Raw genomic sequence first — 16,862 nt, 5'->3', positions numbered from 1 at the left:
GGAAAGAAGACAGTCTTACGTTTCCAGAAATGCAAAGATTTTCACTGTGAGTCCCTTAGAACAAATGTTTCGGGCAAAACCAAGATGTATGACCAACCAGGAAATGCACAGGATTTCTGAGGCTACGTTTTCCATGATCGCCTTATATGGCTGTGAATGCGACAGGAATAAACGGACTCTTTCTCTTGTTTCCCCAAGGTCTCTGCAGCATTGTGACGTATTTGTAGGCATATCATTGGAAGATTGACCATAAGAGACTACATTTACCAGGTGTCCCGCTAGGTGTCTGCGTGCCAATTGGTGCGCAAAAGTCAGGTCCCGGTATTTTTCCATTCAAATCTCAGAACAAACCAGGCTACAAGGACGGTGCTTTCAATGGAGAGAAATATGACAAACCACCTTCAGGATTGATTCAAACAACGTTTTCCATGTTTCAGTCGATATTATGGAGTTCATTCGGAAAAAAGTTCGACATGTAGGTGACTGAATTTTCGGTTAGTTTCGGTAGCCATATGCATAGTAACAAAAGGGAACGATGTGTCCTACACAAGAATCTTTCAGGAAAAACTGGACATCTGCTATGTAACTGAGAGTCTCCTCATTGAAACGTCTGAAGTTCTTCAAAGGTAAATTATTTTATTTGATTCCTTGGCTGGTTTTTGTGAATATGTTGCGTGCTAAATGCTAATGCTAACGCTAAGCTAGCTATCACCACTCTTACACAAATTAGTGATTTTCTCTGGTTCTAAAGCATATTTTGAGACGACAGGATTGTTAAGAAAAGGCTAAGCTTGAGAACAGGCATATTTATTTAGTTTCATTTGCGATTTTTAAAAATCGCTAACGTTGCATTATGCTAATGAGCTTGAGGCTGTAGTAACGATACCGCATGCGGGATGGGGCGGACTAAGAGGTTAATTAGGGCCAATTTCAAGTTTTCATAACAATCTGAAATCGGTATTTTGGGCGCCGTTTTTATATATATATATATATATATATATATACACCTTTATTTAACTAGGCAAGTCAAGAACACATTTTTATTTTCAATGACGGCCTAGGAACAGTGGGTTAACTGCCTTGTTCAGGGGCAGAACAGATTTTCACCTTGTCAGCTCGGGGGATCCAATCTTGCAACCTTACAGTTCACTAGTCCAACGCAATAACGACCTGCCTCTCTCTCATTGCACTCCACAAGGAGACTGCCTGTTACGCAAATGCAGTAAGCCAAGGTAAGTTGCTAGCTAGCATTAAACTTATCTTATAAAAAACAATCAATCATAATCACTAGTTAACTACACATGGTTGATGATATTACTAGATATTATCTAGCGTGTCCTGCGCTGCATATAATCTGACTGAGCATACAAGCATCTAAGTATCTGACTGAGCAGTGGTAGGCAGAAGCAGGCTCGTAAACATTCATTCAAACAGCACTTTCGCGTGTTTTTCCAGCAGCTCTTTGTTGTGCGTCAAGCATTGCGCTGTTTATGACTTCAAGCCTATCAACTCCCGAGATGAGGCTGGTGTAACCGAAGTGAAATGGCTAGCTAGTTAGCGCGCGCTAATAGCGTTTCAAACATCACTCGCTCTGAGCCTTCTAGTAGTTGTTCCCCTTGCTCTGCATGGGTAACGCTGCTTCGATGTTGTTGGTTCGAGTCCAGGGAGGAGCGAGGAGAGGGACAGAAGCTATACTGTTACACTATACTGATATACTGTTGCAATACTAAAGTGCCTATAGGAACATCCAATAGTCAAAGGTTAATGAATTACAAACGGTATAGAGGAAAATGTCCCATAATTCCTATAATGACTACAACCTAAAACTTCTTACCTGGGAATATTGAAGACTCATGTTAAAAGGAACCACCAGCTTTCATATGTTCTCATGTTCTGAGCAAGGAACTGAAACGTTAGCTTTCTTACATAGCACATATTGCACTTTTACTTTCTTCTCCAACACTTTGTTTTTGCATTATTTTAACCAAATTGAACAGCACCAATGTGTTGGAGGAAACACCATACACCTAGCGACCTGGTCAGCGGCCCACCACAGGAGTCGCTAGTGCGCGATGAAACAAGACTATCCCTGCCGGCCAAACCCTCCCTAACCCCGGACGACGCCGGGCAAATTGTGCGTCGCCCCATGAGCCTCCAGATCGCGGCCGGCTGCGGCAGAGCCTGGGCTCGAACCCAGAATCTCTGGTGGCACAGCCTCAGACCACTGCGCCACCAGGGTGGCCCCGCTGGGATTTAATTCTGACTTGGTGGGTATCATCCACAACCCTCACCTCACCAACCCTCACCTCACCTCACCAACCCTCACCAACCCTCACCTCACCAACCCTCACCTCACCAACCCTCACCTCAGTTCTTGAAATATACCTTGATTCACATCTGTTCAAGAAAAAAAGTGTCCTGAAAAGGAGGATATGGGTTAAATGGAAGGAGAGAAGGGGGGAGAGTGAGGAAATTTTGTGGGTTTCTTGTAGCTTGCCTGGTTGCTCCTGGCAACAGCAGGGGGAGAAATTGGAACTGTGGGATTACAGTAGTGTCCTTCAGTTTTTAATATGCTGGTCTTTCTCCAATAGTTATCATTCAAAACTAGATGAAAAAAATAAAATAGTTATGGTCATGCTAATCACTGTAGTTAATACATATAATGAATCAAAGAGGAATCAACTTATGTAATTATGGTCGCTACGCTCACTTACTTAAATGACTGATGACAAATGTACATGCGAATCCATTGATCGAATCCATTCCAAGTGCTCCTCCTTTGTAAATTGATCTAACCATGCAGATTTTACTGACTGACCTAGCATACGGAATGTCCGTTGCCTTCTCTCACATTCAACATTTTGCAGTTTCCATAACATTACGTTAGACGATCTGACAGTTATAAACACAATTCTAAGAACACAAAGCTGATTAGATGTTGAATTGGCTGAAGAAGTAGAGGTTTAGTAGCCAACTCTGTGGTTACACTGTGCAGGTAGCCCAGTCTTGAAACTCAAACTTCACTGAGACACGTGCCAGTCAAGGTGGGGTGGTAATGAGCCAAAGGTGCAAGCAGAGACCTCATATAGTCTGTGACCAAGAGAGCATCAGTGAACGTACTGGTACACTCACCAGTGTGTCCCTCAGATTTTATCTTCAGAGGGACACTGAAGGCCCCAAAATCAGTATCCAGTGGCAACTAAAAACAACATTTTCTATAAAAACGAATCTAAGACAAGATACAGGGCAACATATCTAGGCTGAGATGAGGGTGATGTTAGGGGAAACACTGCAGGTGGGCAACTTGAGTACTGATGAGGTAGTGAAGTTGCTGTGCATCCGGAAATGGGTTCATTCAGAGCCAGATCAAAATCAAATGTACTTTTAGAGGACTGGAGAAGTGGGTGGGGATGTCCTCTCAGAGAGAGATGGAGACACTGAGGGCAAAGTCACATTGGGACTGCTGGACAGGAATAGAATAGGGAGGGGAAGGGGCGTATTGGGCAGGTTTAATAGGGGACCGACAGGCTGCAGTTCAATCAATCCCGGTCCGAGTAGCGTTCCAGGCCCTACCCACTTGCAAACTTTCATTCTACTGTAAACTCCCTGGACCCGCTTCCTTCCAGTCCCTCTCTAACACACTTTAAGGGCTTGTGCTCAAAGGGGACTGCCTCAAAAAGCGTGGGCTATGGACTGTGCCTTCTCGGTAACAGGCAAGACACTGCTTGCGCTGTATATCAAGTTTGCCACAGTGTAAACGCTAGGCGCGGGAGGTGGGGGCAGGGGACTGTGAACTTGTGTGCGAGTGGGTGTCCCCTGCAACCCCTCCCTAAGCTATCAAACTCAGGAGTAAATCAATAGATGAATGGGGAAGGCCCCCTCAAGTGGTCTCTCCAAAGACAAACAAGATCTGTTGCCTCACCAGGTTCACCAGAAAAGGAGCATGGGAAGGGTGTGGGGGTGACAAGCTGGTACCTGGGGTGAAGTTACTAGATTCAAGTAAGAGTCCGACAGCCACCCCCATCATGATCGCTACTAGGCTTCATGACACACACACACACCTGCACAAACTTTTCACACATGCTCACCAGTAAAACAGTGGTATGCCCTTTGACTGGACCAAGTGCTCATGAGCCCTAATACATATTTGCAACATGACCGGAAAGTCATCCTTCCAGGTGAGCATCTCATCATCCCGGAATCACACTCCCACAAACACCCAGCTTGACTGACACAAAACAGCACCTCTTCACACAGTCAGTATTTTGGTGACCAGTCAACACCAACTTGCTGCACTTCAGTCGTGTCAAGGTTCGGTACAATGAAGTTAGTCAGTCCATTCACAGCAGCGTGTCACTCTGCTACCGGTACCAAAAGAAACCTCGAACAGAGCTTTTATCTCACCCAAAATTGAGAGGGAAAGAGAACTAGAGGGGGGTGTACAGGCCTACAACATGAAGCTATGTTATGGAGGGATGTAATGCACACTCAAGTTGGTCTTTCAATATATTGGCAAGAGAATGTATCACAACTGTGTATTCAGCAAAGCTGTTGACAAAATAAATGGGTCCTTGTCACATGCAGTCAAATGTTCATAATATGGTTCAGAATGCTAATCCACAATAAATTACAAATGACCAATTCCATGGAAATCATCTATGCAACTTGGGAATACAACATTTACTGAGAATCATCCATTTTAATGCTCCAAATGTATGAGGACATGCAACACTTCAATAAAGAATCATGACTCGGTAGCTTAGAGACAATGTCAAACGGCACCCAACCTTTCACCTAAAAACCAACGAGGGAATGATTTTTCTGGTTAGGGTTAACAAACATATGATGGACGTGGATGAGGGATGCATTCATTAAGATCAAAATACATCAAATTCTGATGTGTACAAATCATAACGACATATGCATTAACGTGTAATAACCGTTTCACTTCAATGCAGTGGTAACAGTAAGAGAATGAAGCCAACATGGTAAGGACAGAGGAAAGTGAATCCATTTTGAACCGGCATTTCTACTTCAGCACCACAGCAAGGGGCTTTGCTCATAATGCTACATGGAAATCAAGGGTGTCGGCACCGAGATTTATCCAGGGTATGACTTTGCGACAAAGGTTATTCCAAATATTCACCAACAAATACACAATAACAGACTGCTTTTCACAGTCTTAGGTGGCAATTTCATCAGAAACTGCATGTCCCTCCCAATTCACACGCGTGTGAACGTATGAAGATCCTAGGGTTGTAATGTCATCCTTCATACCGAAATCAAAATATATATATAATTATGACATTCTTTAATGTATCAGTTTTTTTCTGAATCACCAACCACAGCCTTCATCAGAGATTACAATACCCTTCCACGCTGTCTTGCTGTGAATTCTAAAATGCAGTTTGCAGCAATGCAGTGGCTTTTGGACATTCTCTTTAAAATATTTGCATTAGCTAGGTAAAGGAAACACTGCAGATAAAATTAGGCAGGAGTGATTTAGAATATGGCATCCATAATTTCTCAATTTTACCACAAGTAGGAACAGTGGCTGTGATGCATTGAAAAGGGAGGATATCCCAGTCATACATCAAATCGTAATAAGTCCATGATGAGGCATGCTCATGGACAGCTTACATGGCCAACACTGCCCATACTAATATTGAGACTACTGGGCAGGGTGACTTCTGATAATCCTACTTCATTCCTACTGAGAATGTGATTTCTAAAAGATGGAAAAGGATAGTCTGAACTAGCCTCGGATACATTGTAGCTGTCTATTGCAGTTTTCCATCATGGCGAATCACAACCAACTACATTGCAAGGCATCACTACGGGGGAAATGTAGCTACTTGCTCAATTGTCCACAAAGTGTACGAATCGATAAATAATGTTACAAGCCAAATGAATGTCCTGTACAATTAACTAGAACCATAGTGATTGAAATGGCATATTGATGCTGAAGGTTGGAGGACATGAGAGGGTACGGAAGGTGCTGTTTGTATGGATGTCAGTTTATCATGGTCTTCTTCAAACACATGACTGTTGACAAAAAAACGGCATCTTCACAACAAATGAGTTAAAACCCAGTGAGTGAATAAACCAAGCTTCTCTTACCTCAGGCGGTGGTTCGTTTCCAGCTTCCCGGAGCAGCCATTATCAGTATTCCTCTCTCCCTCCGTCCTAGCCTCCACCACAGGTACCGGGCAGAATAAAAACCGGTAAACCAATCCCCCCCACCCCCAAACTGTCACCCCTCTGATGGGTGAGATATCCTAATAACGAGAGGTTAGTGTAGTTTTTTGCAGTAAATCCCCGTCAAAAACTCGGGTCTTCAGTGAGTTTAGTCTCCAAAACGCAGTCCAGAAAGAGCGCAGGATGAAACCGGAGGTTCGGCGCGGTCCGCCCAGCGCAAACTAGCTAGTTAATTGAGCAGTTCACAGGTAACAGATGTGGTACCGCTTGGGTAGCATGGCGATGGCTAGGTTGTCATCCAAAATAGACATTATCTCTCCGTTGATTCTTTCGTGGCCGCTGTTTCACTTAAGAAACCATGTAACGTTGGCAAACGGGTAACGTTCGGTTTATCGTAGCTTCTGAGTCTGGGAGGCTAGCTAACGTTAGCTGGCTAACTAACTAGCTAGCTTTCACTGTAACTGTTAGTACTAATATCCAACTACGTGTTGCATGTTGTGGTGAACGGGGGGGTGAGTAAGTGTTTAAATAAAAAATAAACGATTAAAATAAAATGTGGGTATTTGTTGCACCGCTATAACTAGCGATGTGCATTCGCAAGGGACCCCCCCTCTCTGGCCGTTAAACTCGATCACACCACCGACAGCACTAGCTCTCGCTTAGACAAGGGTCTGCACGAAAAGCGCGCCCTCGACACGAAGCTCGTTCCCGCCTGTCTGAACTGCATTCCCCCTACAAAATGGCCGCCAAAATAAACCTGTAACAGCCAAACTATCTACTACCCGTGGTGTGAAATTAAATAGCACATGGATAGCCTGTTCATAATCTAACGCAGCGGTAATACATTATGTAAACTGCCTCTGTATTTAAAAGGGCAACATTCGGTTTTAGGGTGAGTTAGCCACGGCAGGTACCAAGCCAACGTTGCTAGCTACCCGTAACATAGCTAGCAAGCTCGCGCATGTTTCCTGAACAGCAGCAAACATTGACGTAATCACCAATACGGTAAGCACCTTAGCGAACAAACTAGTCACGGACATGCTGATAGATATGTTTAGCTATTTAAATGATCGTAATACTGGTAAATGATAAATAGCAATTAATTGAAACATTGTGCTTGAAACTTGAATGACTGTTTAACGTTAGCACATTTTCTTGAGGGACTTATCATACTACCAGCACCTAACTAGTTATCAGTTCATAATATCCAACCAACTAAACACCAATCATGTTCAAATTACCCGCCCTTTTCGCGCGTTGGCGAAAACCACTGACCAATCTATGGTCGTTCACTCAAAATGGCGGCGGTCACCAGTGGGATAAATTATTTTGTCGCACGAGCTGACACAATCGGTGTGTAGGTTGTTTTAGTACAATAGCAGCTAGTCACCACTTTTAGAACCCGTCATTTGGTAACGGTGAATACAATTGTCATTACTCAAGAGCTCGTTCACATTAAGTTAACCCAAACTACACAGAAAAATAAACGCCACATGCAACAATTTTACTGAGTTCATAAAATTATTTCAGACCCCATCTATGGACTTCACGACAGCGCAGCCCGTAGGCAACGGGAGCCAGGCCCAACTAATCAGAATGTGCTTCCCCAACAAAAGGGCTTTATTGCAGACAAATGCTCCTCCCCTCAACCGATCCCGCAGGTGAAGCCAGGTGTGGAGATCCTGAGTACACGTGGTCGGCGGTTGTGAGGCTAGACATACTGCTAAATTGGTGGCTTATGGTTGAGAAATTACCATTCAATATCCTGGCAACAGCTCTGGAGGACATTCCTGCAGTCAGCATGAGGCGGCAGGGTAGCCTAGTGGTTAGAGCGTTGGACTAGTAACCGAAAGGTTGCAAGTTCGAATCCCCGAGCTGACAAGGTACAAATCTGTCGTTCTCCCCCTGAACAGGCAGTTAACCCACTGTTCCTAGGCCGTCATTGAAAATAAGAATTTGTTCTTAACTGACTTGCCTAGTAAAATAAAGATAAAAAATAAAAACATGTCAATTGCACTTATTTGTTCTGAGTGACATTTACATTTAAGTCATTTAGCAGACGCTCTTATCCAGAGCGACTTACAAAGTGACCATAATTTTATGTCATAACACATTGTTCCTCTGACCCGGTCTTAAAGTGCAGAACTAAATCAATTATACAATCACATACTGTTTCAATAAAAAAGTCAAGGTACACAGAGGTAGGTGTAAGCCATAGTCTTGTTTTAACATCAAGGAAAAACAATTCTTTGACCTTAATGAGAAACGAAAATAGTTGCTCTTTAAAAGCATAAGATTACAAATGTGAATATTAAACAAAAACCTAAAAAAGTTCAATCAACATATCAAGCTTTCCCCCTGTACAGTACTTTACATGGCACTACAGAGTTAATTAGCGAAGTGATTTCCACCCCAATACCCTCTCCCCAGACACAAAAACACAGTTATGTACTTCTAAAGCGACAGACAAGCAACTGTCCGAGCTCTGGAGACAGCAATACTAAAATGGTCAGTTCGGATATGGGTGTAAGCATGTGGGGGTCCAATCAGTGCCCCGGTGCTGCCCCCCCCCACGGCAGAGGTGGGTCCACAGAAAAAGTCACTATGCCACAGCTGCTAAGGGCCAGTTCACTTCTTATTCTTGGGTGCAGGTCTGTAAGAAGGAAAATTTGATAAATTGTTATTAAAGACGAAATACATTCTGCAGGGTAAAAGCTTTTAAATGAATTTGATGCCAAAACTCAGATTTATCGAGATGAATTTATGCAACAAATCCAGGCAAAATAGTTAAATATACATCAGGGGTCATGTTAAAATTCAGAAATCTGAATTTACAAAATGTAGACCATAAACAAATCTGCATTTTAAACCATTTCACCTGCATTTTATATTTAAAGCAAGTTGATTTGCTTCAATAGTGACCAGGGGCATGCAATAAGTTTTCCATCACAGAAAATACATTTGTGCAACACATTCAGCACAAAAATCGCTTCATTCATCAGACAACAGAAGTGCAATGCCATTTGGCTAATAGCCACAAGTAAATGGGCTTACAATGAAAAAGCAAGCTATTTTTTTCCAATGTTTACCACAGGAAATGTAGCTTGCTACATTATATCTAAGGTTTTGCTTGAAGTTTAGAACACAGTCTGAATATGTACCGTTCGTCATCCGAGTGGAAAAGTGTAACAGAAGCTAAATTAGCGTTAGCAGAAAATTGTAATAAGCAACATTTTAGATCTACAAAACGCAGCCAGATACTCATTATGCACATTGACCCATGTACATTTATAAACAAGAATTTCCTCACCTGTAGATTCCTACTACGATGGCGTGATCTCTCTCATAAGGCTCCAGTGTCAGCTGCTCCTGGGGCTTCATGTTTTCGGAGCCCATCTTCTTCACCTCCGCAGCAAACACAGCCTCCGGTGCTGCCGTTGAGTCAATGCAGTTTGCCTGGAGGGAGACGAGACAAACATACTTTAATCCCACTGTACCTGAAGCACTGGCCCTCAGTAACTAATCTAGGTTGCTCCTAAACCCAAAAGCTTTGCAGCTCAATGCAAATGTTCAATGTCTAATATCTTAGATTGCATGCTTAATTAAGAAGAGTATTCCAAAAGATGGCACCACTAACTCTGAATAACAGCTTTTTGCACAGTCTCAATGTTTTACCTTGATTGAGATGACAAAGTGCCCTCCGTTCTTGAGGAAGTTGTGGGCGTTGAGTGCAACAATTCTGGTCTGATCAGGCTGGGCCACATCAGCGAAGATGACATCTACCATGCCTGCACAAAGCGGGGACAGCCAGAGTTGGTAAAACATACATAAACCACCAGAGTATTTTGGCATCAGTGAATGATTTTGATGACTTACCAACAAGCATGCGGTATTTGTGTGGATGCCGGGCGTCCTCAATGATGGGAATGATATTGGTTCTCTTTTTGGCAACGTTGAGCAGATCACGCCCTGACCTGTGAGAGAACTCTACAGCATACACAAGACCCTCCTGCAAAACAGGACAAGTCATTACATTTACAGGGGTCAAAGGAATTCATTGTGATAGTTAATTGTTCTAAACAAGACCATTATCGAGTAGCCCAACTAAACCAGTGAGTTCTGATTATGTGGGAAAAAATATACTCACAGGTCCAACGATGTCTGACACGTGGGACACTGTCGTCCCTGATGCAGCTCCCAGGTACATGACCTTCGAGCCAGGTTTGATGTGGATCTGGTCAACCCCCCCCAAGATGGCTGCTGCCAGCTTTGACCGGAAAGGGTTCCACGCTCTGTACTCAATCTTCGTTTCTCCTTCCTCGACATTCATCCTTTTTTCTCCATACACAGACTCTCCAATTACCATGTTCTTTGTCACCAGGGCATCCTCCTTACCACGGCAGATGAACACACCTGAAGGCAGAAAAAAAAGACGCATGAAATTAACACTCCAATATATTGGGAACATTACAGTTAAGAAATTGTGTAGAGTAAAAAAAACAAACAATAGTGCAACTACAGGCCTCTGCTGGAGACACCTTGTATTGCACAGCTCCCCAACTTTTCCACTCACCTTCATGTCTATGAGGCTCCACTGTGACTTTCCTGCCCGCACCGAAGCCCCCGCGTCCACCTCTACCCCTGGGGGTGCCACGACCACCTCCACGGCCTCTGAAGCCACCCTCGCCACTTGGAGACCTAAATCCACCTCCTGTAACAAAAAAATAACACTTAATGTCCAGTTCTTGCCCAAATTAACCACATGCGGAAAACAACTTTCATCCAACCAAAAAATGTCAAATAAAACCTAGCTATGTTTGACTTACCACCACCTCTTCCTCTGAATCCTCCCCGTCCGCCTCTATCTCCAAAACCTCCCCGTCCGCCTCTATCTCCAAAACCTCCCCGCCCACCACCCCTGTCTCCAAAGCTCCCTCGGAAGCCTCCTCTGCCTCCTCGATCACCACCCCGAGGGCTGAATCCTAAAAGGAAGATGAAAGATTAACATTCAAATGTGTATGGCACATGACATGTTGCCAGGGCATGGTGCAAACAACTGCATGAGCGATGCTTCAGATTTATGGTGAATGCTACAGTATAGATTACTTATAGAATCATAGATCCCAACAACTAATGCATGCTTATTTGTCTTACAACCATGATAATTAAATACAGGTTAATTTCACCAACTGTGACGAATTGATACCCTAATAGCGGATTAAAGGGGTACAGCAAAGAACTTGGAAATGGAACCGGATATTGAATATTTTTGTATGTCTCAGCGTTAGTTTGCCATCTAACTAGAAGACTGCATTTGAGCTCGAGTGGTAAACCAAAGATAGTTGGTAAACAGCATGACATGGCCGTCCATGAATCTAGCTAATGCAATGGGTTAGTTAGTTAATGACCTGGATACCAATGCTAGCATGTGGAGTACCAATAACGTAAAAAAATATTTGGCTGGGCACTCAAATAAACCCAAAACACGTTCAGGCAATATAACAACAATGCGTGCGTTGTGTGCGAACAACTACCTAGACTGCTTGCTAGCTACTTAGCTAACGTTAGTGCGTATGAACACGTGCTTAGTTTTCGTGCCATGCGGGCTTCACCATTGCGGAAAGTGTGCATTAAATCACAGCAGATGCAAATACAGTCCAAACACTTTAATATGAATAATCATTAGGTGAAATTAAACACACACGTCCTACTTGTAACTATCGTTAGCTATATGCACGATTTACTTTTTGTCCGAGTTGTGTGAGAGAAACCATAGCTAACGTTACTGCTCGCAACACCAGGAAGATTAAACAACTTGACAATAATATTTGGGCTTCATAATAGTAGACTTTGACCCGCATTTCGATTATGTATCCCCGTTTACTCAATTTATCAAATAAACTTACCTGGTGTCATATTTGGTCGATTGCTGTGCTCTCAATCTAAAACAGATCGAATTTGCTTAACTGGTTTTCTCTTCTACCTTCTTGTGAAGACTCAGCAGAAACTACGTAATAAAGTGACCACGTGTCATCAGACTCCTCCTTCCCATGATACACCACGGTCTGGACGCTTGGGATTTTTTCGCCACCTAGCTTGGACGTCCATAAAATACACCCCAGTCATTTTTGCTCATCTTTATCAAGGGTGTCAATAATTTCGGACTTTCTTTTCTTGAGCCGAACACTGTAGAGGTTAAAAATATATATATACTGCCTACAGTCAGTCCTGACGGATCATAAAGTCATATGGCTAACTAAGAATGTGCAGTAATGGTGATACGAAAAATTCTGGTGGTAATAATAAATAAATAATAAATAATAAATTGAATAACTGCATGATGATTAAAAACATCTGTTTAATAGAAATGTAACCACCTCTAATGCAGAATATGGGAAATATTGGGAACGGCTGAAATTTAAAATCCACTCAGCCTGTATTACTTACGGAAAATTGCTTGGTTTAAGGAGATGTAAGGTAGCTGAGTTCTATAAGAAGCTTGATCTTAATGAGAAAGCTCAATTGAAGGAGTCACAATTTACACAATTCACAATACCGTAAGTCACAATTTTATCTTTGATTGTCTTAAGCATTTGAAGTTTGGTAATTTTTTGTTGTTGGTGCTATTAGAACTCTGTATAATGGTGGCAGTAGCTGTAGCAAACTGTCATGGAACATCCTCAATGTTTAACATTTACAAAGGAATACAACAAAGTTGTCCAGTCTCACCTTTTTTATTAGTTTCTCAAACATTCTGCTCATTAGTTTATCAAAGTCTATTTGAAGGCATGACATTCTAGGTGAGAGAGATTAAGATATCCCCAACTGGCAGATGACACCTCACTTTTGTTTGAAAAATGTGTCAAACTAGATTAGCATTGGATATTGTGAAGCAGTTCTCCAAAATGTAAATAGTCCGGGTGGTCATTTGATTAGTTATTCAGCAGTTTTATGGCTTGGGGGTAGAAGCTGTTAAGGAGCTTGACTAGACTAGACTTGGCGCTCTGGGACTGCTTGCCGTGCGGTAGCAGAGAGAACAGTCTATGACTTGGGTGACTGGAGCCTGACCATTTTTAGGGCCTCTCTGACACCGCCTAGTATATAGGTGGATGTCAGGAAGCTTGGCCCCAGTGATGTACTGGGCCGTACGCACTACCCTCTGTAGCACCTTACGGTCAGATGCCGAGCAGTTGCTATACCAGGCTTGGGATGCAACAGGCAGGATGCTCTCGATAGTGCAGCTGTAGAACTTTGAGGATCTAGGGACCCATCTTTTCAGTCTCCTGAGGTGGAAAAGGTATTGCCGTGCCCTCTTCACAGCTGTCTTGGTGTTTGGAGCAGGATAGTTGGTTGGTGATGTGGACACCAAGGAACTTGAAACTCTCGACTCGCTCCACTTCAATTACGTTAATATTAACGGCGGCCTGTTCGGCCCTCCTTTTCCTATAGTCCACAAACAGCTCCTTTGTCTTGCTCACATTGAGTGAGAGGTTGTTTGGTATTATATCTTTCCAAATGTGAGATGTTTGTTCTGAAAGGAGCTGTCAATCCAGCAGATTGTAACATCACTGAAAAATATACCGTAACCTACCTAGGTGTAAAGACCACCAAAAATCTTAAGGCTGTGAATGAGCTTAATATCACGTTTCAGGACAAGACACAGGCAAAACGATAGGTCAAGGGCAGGCAGAGGTCAGTAATCCAGATCAAAGTCCATGAGGTACAGAATGGCAGGCTGTCTCAGGGTCAGGGCAGGCAGAGGTCAATAATCCAGGGTGGTGTGACAAGGTACAGAACAGCAGGCAGGCTCAGGGCAGGCGGAAGGGTCATAAAGAGGAACTAGAAAAAGACAGGAGCAAGGGAAAACCGTTGGTAGACTTGACCAACAAAAGAACTGGCAACAGACAAACAGAGAACACAGGTATAAATACACTGGGGATAATGGGGAACATGGGTGACACTTGGAGGGGGTTGGAGACAAGCACAAAGACAGGTGAAACAGATCAGAAACACTTCATTTCAATCCTGTAACTGAATCTATCTAAATAAATTAACCACATGGTTAGGGAGGGATTTAAATATTCAATGGAGGGTGCTTTTATCCAAAACTGAAGGGCTATCTCGTTCATCCTATATTTTTCCGCAAATCCACCTTAGATAAGCTATTGTACAACTTCATATGGAAAAGTGGGATAAAATCTTTACTTCAGAATAATGCATATTTTGGAAAATCTCCTATTGTAAGTGATACCCAGGTGAATGGCATAGGTTTGCTAGATAATAAACGATTGCTGAATTTCTTAAGGGATATTTTCTACAGGAATTCTATTCCTTCTGCTATATTTTGTTAGGCTTCGTCATTTGATATAAACTGGTGCAGTGCTTGGCTCACTCCACGCAAATTGGTTTCAACTGAAATGTGTCTTCCGCATCCCCTCTGAATCGACATCCACGTCTTCGGCGCCCGGGGAACAGTGGGTTAACTGCCTTGCTCAGGGGCAGAATGACAGATTTGTCAGCTCAGGGATTCCATCCAGCAACCTACTGGCGCAATGCTCTAACCACTAGGCTACCTGCGCCCCTCAAAAGGAGATCTCCTTTAAGATTGTCCATAGATTTTACCTGTGTAATAGCTTGATTTCTAAATATATACCTGATGCTACCAGTGAATGCAGTGTTTGTGAACTAAAAACTGAATATATTGAACACTTATTTTGTAATTGTTTACATAGTGAGGTGTTCTGGACTGATGTGAAACTATATCTTGGCAACAAAATGCATATAACCATTGAAATATCTCAATTTTACATTATTTTACTACACTGATTCCACAATTGAATGTCAGTATGTCATAAATCTCTTTATTTTCATAGGAAAAAATTTCATACCCAAATGAAAATGTATTAAGAAAAATGCCCTTTTACATTTTTTAAAATCTGATTTGGAAAACTATTTAGAATCATTCAAATGAATGCAAAACAAAATGTCTAAAAAATAATTGTATTCGCTACATGTCTGTATTTGATTTGGTATAATGTGGATTTGTATTATTATAATTATATTCAATTAGAATTATACTTCCTTATTTTTTTATGTAATCCCTCTGGCTCTTCTGTCTTTTGTGTTTTGCACGTTACTGTTTAATAATAATAATTTTTTTTAAATTTAAAAAATATATAAAAAAAAATATATATATATATATATATATATATATACAAATTCGGACTATATAAGTGGCGTGTATTCATGGATGCCAAGGGAAGCCAGGCTTCCCCAAAAATGTAACCAAGGAAAAAAAGTAAGAAAACATAAGATAATGTATCCTGGCGCACCTAAAAAAAAAAGTGTCAAGGGAAGCCAGCTTGGATTTTGGTGTCACACCAATCAAATCGCATTGAGAGCATAGAGTGCATTCGGAAACTATTCAGACCTATTTACTTTTTCCACAGTTGGTTACGTTACAGCCTTATTCTAAAATTGATTAAATCATTTTTCCCTCATCAATCTTCACACAATAATGACAAAGTGAAAACACGTTTTTAGAAACACAGTAGAGTTCAGTACAGTAGAGTTTATTTGGATTTCATGTAATGGACATAAACAAAATAGTCCAAATTGGTGTAGTGAAATAAAATAAAAAACTTGTTAATTAATTATTATTTTTATGGAAAAGTGGTCCACATGAAGACCAAGAAGCTCTCCAAACAGGTCAGGGACAAAGTTGTGGAGAAGTACAGATCAGGGTTGGGTTCTAAAAAAATAACAGAAACTTTGAACATCCCACAGAGTACCATTAAATCCATTATTTTAATAAATGGAAAGAATATGGCACCTGCCATATTCACGGAAAGAAGGGCATTGATCAGAGAGGCAACAAAGGGACCAAAAATAAACCTGAAGAAGCTGCAAAGCTCCACAGCGGAGATTGGAGTATCTGTCCATAAGACCACTTTAAGCCGTACACTCCACAGAGCTGGGCTTTACAGAAGAGTGGCCAGAAAAAAGACATTGTTAAAAAAGTAAATAAGCAAACACGTTTGGTGTTCGCCAAAAAGCATGTGGGATACTCCCCAAACATATGGAAGAAGGTACTCTGGTCAGATGAGACTAAACATTTATTTGGCCATCAAGGAAAACGCTATGTCTGGTGCAAACCCAACACCTCATCACCCCGAGAACACCACAGTGAAGCATGGTGGTGGAAGCATCATGCTGTGGGGATGTTTTTCATCGACAGGGACTGGGAAACTGGTCAGAATTGAAGGAATAATGGATGGCGCTAAATACAGGGAAATTCTTGAGGGAAACCTGTTTCAGTCTTCCAGAGATTTGAGACTGGGACGGAGGTTCACCTTCCAGCAGGACAATGACCCTAAGCATACAACTAAAGCAACACTCGAGTGGTTTAAAGGGGAAACATTTAAATGTCTTGGAATGGCCTAGTCAAAGCCCAGACCTCAATCCAATTGAGAATCTGTGGTATGACTTAAAGATTGCTGTACACCAGCAGAACCCATCTAACTTGATGAAGCTGGAGCAGTGCTCAAATATGGGGTGCTCAAATATGCATGCTCAAATTGTATTTTTTTTTGTGCCTTTTTGTGCCTTATTTTGCATCTTCAAAGTGGTAGGCATGTTGTGTAAATCAAATGATACAAACCCCC

At 42.0% G+C, this 16,862-nt stretch overlaps 2 protein-coding genes across 2 annotated transcripts in view; both read right to left on the bottom strand.

Annotated features, from left to right (window-relative positions):
* LOC115102532 (dual specificity tyrosine-phosphorylation-regulated kinase 1B-like) overlaps positions 1-6,852 on the bottom strand; it is a 99,726-nt gene extending 92,874 nt beyond the window's left edge. Inside the window, exon 1 of the mRNA XM_065027992.1 lies at positions 6,121-6,852. The gene's annotated coding sequence lies outside the window, so the exon portion shown is untranslated. The remainder of the gene's footprint in view (positions 1-6,120) is intronic.
* Positions 6,853-8,400: 1,548 nt separating this feature from the next.
* On the bottom strand, positions 8,401-12,212 carry LOC115120446 (rRNA 2'-O-methyltransferase fibrillarin-like). Its single transcript, XM_029649387.1, has 8 exons — positions 12,105-12,212; positions 11,025-11,180; positions 10,772-10,909; positions 10,346-10,611; positions 10,075-10,207; positions 9,874-9,986; positions 9,509-9,654; positions 8,401-8,851 (listed from the first exon to the last, which is right to left on the bottom strand). Exons 1-8 carry the CDS (start codon positions 12,112-12,114, stop codon positions 8,827-8,829), a joined length of 987 nt encoding a protein of 328 aa, XP_029505247.1. The 5' UTR covers positions 12,115-12,212; the 3' UTR covers positions 8,401-8,826.
* Between the last annotated feature and the right edge of the window lie 4,650 nt (positions 12,213-16,862).

The sequence above is a fragment of the Oncorhynchus nerka genome, linkage group LG14 (genome assembly GCF_034236695.1).
Source record: "Oncorhynchus nerka isolate Pitt River linkage group LG14, Oner_Uvic_2.0, whole genome shotgun sequence".
NCBI lineage: Eukaryota > Metazoa > Chordata > Actinopteri > Salmoniformes > Salmonidae > Oncorhynchus > Oncorhynchus nerka.
The sequence above is the reverse complement of the archived record's forward strand: the minus strand, read 5'-3'. Positions and strand labels throughout refer to the sequence as shown.